Source organism: Manacus vitellinus, unplaced genomic scaffold (assembly GCF_001715985.3).
Source record: "Manacus vitellinus isolate BGI_N305 unplaced genomic scaffold, ASM171598v3 scaffold_17_pilon, whole genome shotgun sequence".
NCBI classification, from domain to species: Eukaryota; Metazoa; Chordata; class Aves; order Passeriformes; family Pipridae; genus Manacus; species Manacus vitellinus.
The window spans coordinates 2242827-2255325 of record NW_021939256.1 but is presented as its reverse complement, the minus strand read 5'-3'; the positions used below and the strand labels follow the sequence as shown (position 1 = coordinate 2255325).

The 12499-nt window shown below is 43.4% G+C and overlaps 1 protein-coding gene across 1 annotated transcript in view; it reads right to left on the bottom strand.

The window, feature by feature from the left end:
• Positions 1-500: 500 nt before the first annotated feature.
• Positions 501-12499, bottom strand: part of SCGN (secretagogin, EF-hand calcium binding protein) — a 28522-nt gene continuing 16523 nt past the window's right edge. The window contains exons 6-10 of the mRNA XM_029958888.1: positions 5252-5307; positions 3447-3492; positions 3272-3331; positions 2302-2370; positions 501-1065 (exon numbers count right to left, since the gene is read on the bottom strand). Coding sequence (XP_029814748.1) covers positions 937-1065; positions 2302-2370; positions 3272-3331; positions 3447-3492; positions 5252-5307 — 360 coding nt within the window. The 3' untranslated portion in view covers positions 501-936. The remainder of the gene's footprint in view (positions 1066-2301; positions 2371-3271; positions 3332-3446; positions 3493-5251; positions 5308-12499) is intronic.

The following is a 12499-nucleotide window of genomic DNA, read 5'->3' as shown; positions in this document are numbered from 1 at the left end:
GCTCAAATTATACTGTTGCCATCAGGCTCCAGGATTACACTCCTGGCCCAGGAGTGATGGGAAGCTTTAAGTTTAATAAAGGTTACAAGTATCTGCTAATTTTTACAGATTTAAAAACCCCCAAGCATGTGTAGGACCTTAGCTCTTGTTAGGCTTCTGTCTTTCCAGTTTTCCAGTTTATAGAAACCTTGTATGTTATTTCAGTTTGGGTAAGAAGAAAAGTGTCCTCCACAGGTGATGTTACTCAGTGGCTTCATCCTGAAGGTGACATTATTTCCTAGTGTGTGTGGCTTCCCCATGGGAAGGATCTACCATGTTTCATTGCTTGATGGATTTAAACACCACAGTTTACAAGCATCCCAAAACATCTTGCCATTTGATGCATTTTACGCAAAAGGCTACTATGTAGTCTGCCAGCCTGCAGCAGATGGCTTTCTGTACATAACACATAAACTTCAGTCTTACTGAACTTCTGTAATTGCCATTTTATTTCTGCACAAATACACTGTCATCCATCCAATATTTTAAATGCACAAAGCATAAGGCTCACCCAAGTAATAATTTCACATGTATAAGGTGACCAACAGAAACATCAATTAGCTGCACTCTGAGAGCACTGATGGGACATTTTGGAGAGATGCTAGGGAACGGGCAGGGCAGCATTTCATGAGGGCAGAAGAAGAAGAGCAACCTCTTTTCTGAGCAGCTGGTCTGCTGGTGGGCAGAGACATCGCTAAGGGGACCCACAAGTGGCAGCACTGAGTGAACACCACAAAGGAATTGGTGGAGTGAGGAGGCCTCCGTGCAAATCCCACTCTCCAGCCCAGCAGCACGATGCCATGGCTTCCCACCGCTCACACAGCAGCACAGACACACTTCTACAAGGAGCAGCAGGCAAATCTCACAAAGGAAACACAACCACGAGCACTTTCTCAGCTATGGGTTAATTTTCAGCCCAAGACACAAAGCTAGTTCAGATTTCTGAATTTTCCCATCCTTGTTCACGTCACAGTGGTTGAGCAGGATCTGGCGGAACTTGTCCAGGTCCACCCCGCTAATGCTGGGCTGCAGGCAAAAGAGAAAAACAGTGCTGAGAGAGAAAATGGCTCTGGATTCTCCCAGCTTTGTAAAGCAGTGGGCCATACAGCAACTGGGAAATCCATCCAAGGAGGACTGACCAAAAGGCCCCACATAAACTCGTATGTAGTGGGGAGGCAAACAGAGGATCGGGAAAGGGCACCCTGCAGAAGCACAGGGGGTACGGGACTGTGAATAACTAGACAGAAATGGCACCTTGACTTTTGTGCTTAGTGAAGGCCATCAGTATCTGATCTATATCAAAGAAAAGTCTGCAAAAAGGTGTGCAATGCAGATCGCTGCACTACCAGTCCTCTGCTTTCATCTGGTTTCCTCTCTCAATCCTGCTGTGCAAGGAGTGATGTAGCATTTCTGTCAGCAGACTCCTATTTTACAGGCTACTCAGCAGTGTAAAAATACCTTTTGTGGATCAAACTGTTGCTGAAGACACATTTTACAGGCTACACTGTCTCTCTATGGTAATGCTGTACTGCTTGCTCTGCTTCCTGCTTCCTTGGGAGAGGCTCAAATTCACATGCACAGCTTGTGGCATCTAAGGACAATGCTGAAGAAGGCCCTTAGGGAAAGTACAAACTTCCCTCCTTTACACACACACACAGAGAACAAATCCAACCTCCTACCCATTCCTATACCCTTCCCTGCACACTACATGGCCATAACATACACCTGCAGCCATCACCACTCAGTTGCCATTCTCTCATCTCTGCTGAACAGACATGGGAGCGCTGATATCCCTGTGCCAGGTCACATTGTGTGGAAATGCAACAGCTCAGGCTCAGAGGAAGCCAAAACTAGACTCTATTTGTGTCAAAATCTCTATCTTGGTCTGCATCTGGAAACTCAAGATAATCCAATGCAGACAGACTCTGCTGTCCATCAGAAGTTGAAGTGACACACTGGGTACAGTATTATCAATTAGAGATAGACCCTAAATAATTTTCAAATGTAACCCTGAGATAACCTAGTGAACCATGAGGTCATTCTGGTGAGAACCACATCCTCAGGGAAAACAGAAGAAAGAAATTCTGATGATTGATCTATGCCAACAGTTTGTGCTGAGACGGTGACATTCCCTGCTGCTGCTGATCAGAGTGAAATTTGACTCTATGTTCTTACTAGTCTCTCTATGTACATAATGTTTCCAAAACAAGCCCTGGTCTTTCAGAAATACAGGGTATTATTCAAACAGAGCCATGAAGATACCTTGACCAGTTCCATCATGTCTTTGACAAACCCATCCACTTCTGGGCCTTCAAGTGCTCCCGTTTTACTCTGAAAGATGGAATAAACATCAAAACTCCCCAGTAAGTCAAAAACACTACAATATTTACCAGCCAGTACATTCAACCCGTCACCAAGCTTTATAAAGCGTCATAAAGCTCACAGAACCATAGAAAGGTTTGGATTGGAAGGGACCTTTAAGATCATCTGGTTCCAACCACCCCACCATGAGCATGAGTACCTTCCACTATACCAGGCTGGGTTGCTCAGACCTCCATCCAACCTGGCCTTGAATACTTACAGGCACGAGAAATCCACAGTTTCTCTGGGCAAACTGTTCCAGTGCCTCACTACACTCACAGTAAAGAATTTCTTCCTAATATCTAGGATCCCTTCCTTTTTTCCCAAACAATCTCTTCCCCTCACATGGAAGCAACATCTCCCACCATTTTGTGAGGCTTGCTGGTCACCACCCTGAGGGAATTGTGTGACTGCCAGAAGTGGCACTGAATTGTTGATGTCTAACAGGTAGTTAAATGGTAATGTCTGTCATGGGCCAGACTCCCTAAATAATCATTATTTCAATATTGGAAGGAGTTTTGTTTTTTGGGGTGGTGGTGATGCAGGTCCCAACTGTCAAAGACTGTGAGCGCTAAAGCCACCACCTTCTCTGCATCTCCTTCAGGGATACTGCTAATGCAGCAGCAACGGCCATGGCAATGCAGGAAGTCAAAATTGGTCCTTGCCACAGGTTCTCTGAGCATCACATCCATCTGTCCCTACTTTACCCCTCCCAGTCTGGTATCTGGGCTCATGGACCATGGGCTCAGGCACAGCTGCTGCTCCTGAGTGACCCCAACAATACCCAGTAGAAAGAAGAAATCTGGGCAGCATATGCTGAATCTGTGTCATTTGCAAATTGCAAGGGATTGAATGGTCTCATGGGACTCACAACGTCATAGTGTGCAAAGATCTTCTCAAAATCTCTTCTCCTTTCTTCTGTGCTGCAAGCCTGCATGTAGAGAGGACAAGCAAATGAAAAATTTAAGAAAAAAAAAATCGTTTGAGCCCAGATTATCTTAGCTGAGAGAAACAGGATCAATGTATCAAAAAACAGTGCTACTTACATCCATTTTAAATTGTAGAAGGAAATTTTCCTGGAGCGCCAGAATCCTGAATGGAGAGATTTAAATCATAATCTTTCCACTTTATCATCTGCATACAAACTCTTCTGAACTCTCCTTGCTCATAAAGCAAAGGGATGTTAGATTAAAGGCCTATAAAAGAGAAAATTGCCGCAGAGGGCTGATGTGGGAACATGAGCCTCCTCCCTGTATGATGGGGCATGGCAGGTGCCCTTTGGCTCACCACAAATGTGCTTCGTAGCACCATTGCTCCTCACAGAGCAATTCTGGTGGTCCAGCACAATGGAGGTTGTCAGACTCTGACTCAAGAGCTGCCAGACAACCATTCCTCGTAACTGGATTGCTGTGCTGCATTAAAGGAAAGAGTCATTTATTGTTCTCTATTGGAGGCAGAATTGGTGGTTGTAAAAGTAAAGGGCAAAGTATTACTGGCCTGTGCACCAAGACTGGCTGAATTCCTCTCCTTTTGTCTCCTAAAGCTCATCAAGCACTGATAAATCATTTTCTCTCTCCAACTCCTCTGCTAATCTTGAGGTTTTTAGAGCCCATGACACAGGGACACTGAGCTGTGTCCACACATGGAGGGATTCGGAGTGTGAGGAATGTGCTCAGACTGCAAGGGAGCCTCAGATGGTCTGGTTCCTGGTAGGGAACTGTATTTAAGAGAAAATTGCAACAGTAACTCCCTTTATTCTCCATTCTGCCTCTGATTCTTTTCATATATATCATAGTCAAAGGGAACTGCTGTATGCACTGCAGTTATTCATGCTCACATTTGTCATGATCCGAAGCAGAGAGTAACAGTGGCAAATCAGCACTTCTGTCCTCTCACCCCTAAAATGGTGTTTTAAGATTGTATCTGCATGTTTAAAGTCCTATCTAATCAATGCACATACATTTACAGAGAAAGGCATTCTCTCTGTCCGTAGGCAATGAAAATCATCTAAAAGCCTCGGGAGACCTTATTGCTCTCTACTGCTACCTGAAAGCAGGTGGGGGTTGGGTCTCTTTTCCTAGGCAACCAGCAGTAGGACAAGAGGGTACAGTCTTAAGTTGTGACAGGGGAGGTTTAGGTTAAACATTAGAAAGAAATTCTTTACAGAGAGTGATCAGACATGGGAATGGGCTGCCCAGGGTGATGGAGTCACTGTCCCTGGAGGTATTTAAGAAGAGACTGGATGTGGCACTTAGTGCCATGGTCTAGTTGACAGGATGGTGTTGGGTCATGGGTTGGAATCAATGATCTCCGGGGTCTTTTCCAACCTGGTTGGAATCACAGATTCTGGGATTCTGTGAGGTATCGAGAACAGAAAAGAGACAGAGGTCCATGACTGAGTCCCCAGCTTCCTTCACAAGCATCTTCACCTTGGCTCTTCAAATTCTTTCTTACTGCCACTGCCAAACACCTTTGTGGTGGCACTTTTGTTATTCAAAAAAGTAGGCAAAAAATGTGATGATATAAAATAAATGCACGTCTACTACCCTGCTGAAAGGATTGCCATCAATTTTTTTGAGTAACAATGTCATTGGTTGCTTTGTCACCTCCTGGGAAGCATCACAGAGGTAGCATGGGTCATGAATGTTGTTGTTGTACATTGCTAGCATTGCTCCTGTCACTAGCTCTAGCTCCTCAGACTATTGCAATAGGGATAACGTTCTGGAGAGGTAGGATCAGAGCTGATGTAATTTGAAAGGAGGCAAAATTCAAATTCTCGTCCCCAGAGGGAGATCATCACCTTGCCTGGATCTGTCATTGGGAGCTGAAAAACCCCATCAACAAATCCTACCTCGCCAGGTCATTCAGGTCCAGCCGCCCATCTTTATTTTTGTCGAAGATTTTCATCTATAAATCAAGAAGACGGAGATAAAATAGATAAGCCATGAGGAGAACACGCACACAAAAAGGACAATTTAGATTTTGCTCTGCCCTGTGCCCTCACCTCTGCTTGCTTGGGGTGCTTGCCCAAATCCCAGGCAGCATGGCATCCTACGCTACCACCGAGTGCAAGGGTGGCACGAGAGCATAGCAAAATCCTCCAGCTTTCTGACAGCAACAACCCAAAGCAATCAAAGACCCATACCGCTCCCTTCCCACCTTACATGGGGATAAAGGCAGGTCTGCAGCAAACGCCTTAAGAAACTAAATACTGCCCTTGCCAAGGCCCCTGAAAAAAGTGCTGAAAAAAGGGGAAAACTTTTGAATGCTTCCAGCCTGACTCCATCCCTATCTTTCACTGTTGCTGTGGCTACTGAGTGGCTGAAGAGCAAATGCTACCTTCTGATTGACACTCAGGTCAGGATTTTACAAGACTAAAGCAGTGCGATTTGCTTGGCTCAGCCTGCTGTTGGAAAGCTCTAAGACTGGGAAGAAGGTTCAGGCTGCCAGCATCAAGAGGTTAATCTGTGTGAATTGAAAACTTATCCTTTCCTTAAGATTACTTTTTCCTTCATACCATCATTTTGATGAGTCATGACCAAAAAATATTTATTTATTTTTTATATTTGGTTCTGCATTTCTCTTCAAGGCACAAAATCGAGTCTGTTACAAGGAAAGGGGGAGGGGGTGTTTAATGAGTTACAAACCTGAATAACTCATGGCTCAAAGTTCTAGAAAAAATGTATTTCACATTGTAGTGGCAGTGGGGAGTAAGCTGAATATTTTACTGTGACAGGTCACCTTTCTTTGTCCGATAGTTAAGGAATATGCATTATATTGATAGATATAGATATTGATAGGTCTCATCTGATTGTTTAGTGGTTGTGCAGAGTAACCAGTTCACTACAGACCTGTTGTGTAATTGCACATCTGCTGGAGAAGGCCTCTAGCAGTCCCCATCTCACAAAGATTAGAGGGACAGGATTATCCTCTGTGATACCGAATAAGCAGGAGCCAGCAGCATGTCCTGAGCACTTCCTAACAGTGAAGCCTAATATGAAGCCTTGTATATGAACACAGTGTGTTCTGGAAAGTTGCCATTTCTCAGGGAGACCTTAACTATTTTGTCAGTGCCTTCTCCTTGCCCCTTGCTCAAGGGCAGGCAGCTATGCTGAGACCCTTTGTTGTAGTGCATTTAGATTGAGATTCTGCAACAGATTGTCTCCCATTAATTATTCTGAGTGTTTTACACTACTGAGGTTTGGATGGGGTTTTTCAAGAGGAAGTTGGTATAGGCTCACTTTTCCTCCCACTGAAAGACAGTATAAAAGTCCTATGAATGATCGAAGACCCATATTGAGATATTTGGAAAAACGGCATCCTGAGAGCTACGTGGGTGTTCAGTGGCACAAGGAAAGCCATTTTGCCATTTAATTGGCCTCTGCCAAGCATGCACTCTGTGCAGAGCCACTAAATAACAGAAGAAGGACTTCTGAATCTTCTTTGCTCTAGAGCTGGAAAGCAAATAAAGCTGCCAAGACGTCCTGAGGACTGCTCTCCGCTTGCTCAATCCAAGTCACCCCTTTCTAGCTGATCTAAATTCTTGCATCCTGCTTCCTGCCCCATTGGTTCTCCCAATGTGCAAGATGGCACATTTTCCTGGTCTTTGCTGGAGCTGCAATGGGGCAAGGCTGGAGGAAGGGATGGGAGCAGAAGCTGCCTTTGCTGTTGCCACCAAGGGGAGAAGTGTCCTTGCAATGACGGACTCCCACTGCCATCAGAGAGATAAACCTGAGCCTTCAGTCCTTGGTTAATAAAGGAGTTATTCTGCAGGCCATAGAAAATGCTTAATGTTCTTTTTAGAAATAGATAGTCCCAGATAAGAATTTAAAAGCCTCTGTCCAAATGGAACATCAGTACCTAACCTGTTTTTTTGTGTTATGTGAAGAGAGAGGGAGATACTCCTGCTAGTTCACTTTTGCAAACTCTCCAACAAAGGTAGCTTTGCAACATCCAGCTTACACCATTACTCTGAAAAATACTCTTTAAAGAAAACTTATGAAGATAACCCCTACTTAGACAGCTAGAGAAAGTATTAGCATGTGGATGGTGGGAATACTGTAGTACCAAGGCTCTACAGTAACTTAAATGCTTTTGAAAATGTCACTCTAAATCCCTTGGTTTAGGCCACCAAGGAGCATTAGTTACCCACGTGGTCTGTAGGAATTCATCATAAAGCAGTGCAGCTGGCATGGTGGGAGAGGACAGCATTTGGTGGGAAACACAGGACACAGCTCTCAGGGACTCTGCTGCCAGGTCAGGGCAGCTCTGGCTGAAGGCACTGGCCTTTTCTTCACACAAAGATACAGTGTCCTTACTAAAACACACTAAAACTTACTGTCTTTAGCACTTTTTGAGCTTCACACAGATTCTCCTACATGTTTCTGAGCTCCTGAAAGTGTGTTTTATTTTCTCTCATACTCTGTGCATCTCAGAATTATTCTTTTGAGACTAAAATCCAGTGTTTCAGTCTAGACTTCAAATTCAGATGTGTTTTTCCCTCTGAGATATCTCAGGAAAGCAAACACACAGATCTTGTGTGAGAAGTTCAGCTCTGTGTCCACAATGTTCTGATTTCCATACAAACTCACTGATAAACACCTATAAATGCTGACCATGGTGTCAGCTTATGGGACCAGGACAGATCTGGTGTGTCCCTAACCAAGAGCCAGACTTGGGGCACAGTTCGCATTTCATATAGGCCTATCTAGGACAAGTCTCAAGTCTCCTTTTCAGTGAAACATCTCTAGTCTCATCTCCTTTTCCACAGAATAAATAAATAAGCACCCTAGTGTAGCTGTCCTTGTCTTGGGACTTTGGGTGTCCTGCCTGCCCTGCATCTGCTCCACATTGTGAGTGCAGCATATTTTCATGGGTTCAGAAGTCACAAATAGCTGACAGGCTGAAAAGCTTTGTGCATTCCTAATGAAACAGGTTAGATTAGAGGTGGTGGTTTAGATGCGAAAGTCTTTCTACTTCGGTGTAATTTTGTGAGCTAGTGGTTTTCAACCCTATCCATTTCTGAACCCTTTACAATATTCCTGCAGTAGCACAGACCTCATTAAAGCACAGTTAACTGCAGAGAGAATACTTTCCCTAGAGGAATGCTTAATGAAAGGAATCATCCCCAATTTGCTTCTCTTGCGTGGTATCTTTGAGCTTGACATTAAACTTTCAGTGGCTGACCATGTCTACTTACAGCTAACCAGCTCCCTTCCCTGACCTCCTTCACTCCTCCCTGACCTCCTTCACTCAGCTCTGCAAGAGAGTATCTTTGTGTTTTCTAATTGTTTGTCCTTTTTCTGCAACAAGTATCCTGAATAAAATTTGCAAACATGCAATATTTTGATTGTCCAAACCAGTCAACAGAGGGAAAATAAAAGTCTGGCTGGAAGAGCTAGGCCGAGCTAATTCTTGGCCACTGACTTCCACATGACAGATAGAAAACATGTTGGGAATTAGTTCAGGTACCACAGCTAATAAGATAGACCTAATCCTGTTATCTGGACAACTGGAGCTCATGCGTACCCACTACATGGCAGTCTCGCTTTGCACTGCTTGGGGAAAAGCCTGAGGAAATGTTTTTTAATTAAACTTTCAAGTTTCAAGCATGTGAGTGTTTATTCTGATCTGCTAACTGTGTGAATGAGCACACAAAGAATGTCAGAGGGTACCCCACGTGACGAAGTGTACATCATGGGAGAAGCAGATAATTGAAATGGTTATCAGATTGTTTCTAATTTAAACTTTTAAACACACCATCTTGATATGTTAAACTTGATGGATTTTCAGTTTACCCTCCTGAAAAGTATATTTACGCTGCCAGGCTGATATGAAAATATGAAATGTGGTTAAGGACAAGGTCTGGCATGTTTAAATAGCACTCAATTTTAGTAAAAGCTTTGTTGCATCTAGCAGTATGTTTTATAAAATGATGCATTTATTTTACTGTCAAGCTACCCCATGTTTTAAAGTGTTTGCACAAATTAATTCACTGACATTTTAATGGCAGTGCACCAAGGGCATCTTAAGTTCTGTTTGTTTGAATGTAGTCCATGTATTCTAAGGTAGACAGAGAATATGTAAAAGCTGGGTTTGCAAAATAAGTGTTGTTACATCTCCATTTCTTTTTAAGTGCAAAATCAGAACTGCCATTGGCTTTTAATTCAGCAAAGGAAATACCTCTGCTTTTCCAGTCCAGTGTTGTAAAGAAGGCCACCACAATATGATATGCTTTGAAGAGCATTATAAGATTATAAATCTGAATTATTTTCCATGACAGAGATAAGGAAAGAAGTAAACAACCAAAATAAATAGTTCCGTGAGCAGCGGACTCACTAAAACCTGTCTTTATATCTTCTCTGGTTCTTTGTGTGTAGTAAAGTGGGACACTGAAAAGAGTCAGCTTTTGCTTTACTTCCTACTCTCACAAATACATATATCATGGGCATCTATGCCCAACAGCTCAAGTTGGTCTGTGAGTACAGAGTTATTGAGAGTGTATCAAGACAGGCATGTGGCCAAGATCCAGGACTGCCTATGGCTTCTTTCTTTGAGGAAGGATGGTGTCACAAAGGCTTTTACAGACAGACAGGAGGGCCCCGTGGCCAGCAAGTTATCCTCAGGACAAAAGCTCAGTGCTCTGCCCAAAGAGATTGCCTGTGTCACATAGACAAGTCATTTAGTGCAGAATTTCTAAGAGTGTTTTGATTCCTTGAAGAGCAAAGTGTTATCTCTTGGAGTTTTCAAAAGCCTGCAGGCTCCTGAGTTCTGTTGGTTTTGATCTTCAGAAATGAAGTTTGAGCTTAAATGGGATATTCTGCTTCCCTTGCAAAATTGGAAGCGGCAGCACCACCTACATTAAGTCAAGAATGGACATGGGAGGCAGATTTGCCTCCATTGTGTTCATCAGATGTGTGGGTTCTCTGTTACAGGCAGCAACGCAACAAGAAGAATCACACGCACCCAAACCCAGGAAGAAGCTCTCTGCTGATGGTGGGGCTCCCATAGTGGTGGCTTGGCTTAGATGTCACGTTTGAGGTGCCAGAGCATACCTGGAGATCCAGTCTCTTGGGGGTCATGGCATCCTTACAGAATTGCCTGGGAGGGGGGCCAGAAAGGAACACTAATAGGAGAAGAGATGTGTGAAGACTGCTCCTTAGGCAATCACTCCTGTAGGCTACACTCCATTCATGTTTTATTTCTAGAGCTTTGGGAAGTTTGCTCTGTTTAGGCTTTTTTTTCAATACAATAAATATTTGTCTTTCTATTATTACACCATTTCTTCAGTGGTCATAAAAGACTTTGTTAACAAAGATGTGCTAGCTTGACTAGTAAGGTGTTAAGGGTCTAAATTACCTGAATTTTCTGTGCTCTGACTTTTATTTCCATGTATAAGTACACTGGCATTGGCACTGAGCATGGACAGACAGGCTTTCACAGCCAAAGATCGGACCACATTGAGCCTCTAGCATTATCCTCGCAGAGGGGAGAGGCAGCAGCCACAAAAGCACCAGAAATCCCCCCAAAATACAATAAAGGTAGTCCACAATGCATACTCATGGACATAGACCCTCTTCCCCTCTGCACTGAGATAAGGAGCAGCTGGTCAGCTGCAGGTTTGTGTGCTCAGCTTACATAGCTCAGTCCCCAGGATAACCTTTGCAAATAAGCCCAGCAAAACCCTGGTATCATTAAAGCTGTAAAAGTTATCTATATTGACTTCTCTGGGGCTAAGATTTCATACTCAGCCATCTCCATCTACAAACTTTCAAATATTGTAGTTCATGACCAATGCTTGTTGGGTTATTAGTCACTGCACTTATACTATTGCCTCTCTAGAATTTTAGCTTGTGGTGGGCAAAGATAGAGTGTTGGCTGGGTGAGAGTTATTCTTTTCATTTTACTAAAATTAATAATGCTCAAATTAAAGGACTTTTTTTATGCTCAGTCTGACATTATCAACATAAGGCAATGCAAAAAGTGAATGTCAGTGTTGCATATGTGACTGCTTCAGGAGAATATGTAACTTAATTTGCTGAAGTTTGCCTCAGTAATGAGCTTGTCCTTCATAGAATTTGTAGGCATTGAGGTTACAAAACCAGAAGTAACATGCTGCTATCTGGGAAGCTGTGAACTGTCAGGGTTTCTATGAACAAGGTAATGACATATGCCAAGATACAAAAACTGAGTGAAAATTTTGCTTTTACAGAAGAAAAAAAATGATGAATACTTAATTTCATCAGAAACTATATCTTAAATCTAGTTTCTATTCCATCATTTACAGTATTCTATGAAGTACATTGTTGTGGTGCATGCACAGGTAAAGAAGCTGTAACTCACAACAAAATGTTGTCAAATGCATGTGTGAGATGAGTATTCATGGGCTGAAACTTCACTAGGACACAGAAGCCTACTAATAGCTTGACTTGGGGGGTTGAGGGGAGGTGGGGAGGGATTGGAAAAGGTTGTTCCACCATGATCCTCCACAGTCTTCTCATCGTGAAGCACAAAGGGGACAAGTTTTCATTTCTCTGGCTTGTGTTAATTCAGGAAGGCAGAAAATTCCCACCATGCTCTTAAAAACCTCCATTTTCAGCTGCTCACTGTGTCTCCTGGAGCACACATCGCAGGATGCCCTGGGGCCTCTTCTCATGAGGCTCAGAGTAATACAAGGCTTTGATTCAACCTCCAAGCACTTGTTCTCTGCCAGCAGCTCTCAGTCTGTGCCCATGGGAAGGCAATTCTGGGAACAAGTTAGGCCAGAGGCACCTGCATTCAGTTGGTTGGAATCAGAGAGGAGTGTTTCGGCCTTGGAGCTGAGAAGGAGTGTGTGAATCAAACACCGGGTTTGCAAAGGGTCCTGTGGATTCTGGTTGGCTGGATGACAGCACCAGGTGCTGTTTGCCAAAGGAACCCTAATGGAGGGGGAATGAGGAGAGGGCTCTGCAGAGAATCCCGAAGATTGAATCATGGTATGTGCAGCCTCATTTCTTCATCGTCTGTAGCAATAAACCTACAGATTGTTTTCAGGGACTCAGAACTGCACATGATTATGTATCTTCTCATGCAAGTATGTGCATGCAAATGATTATTCATA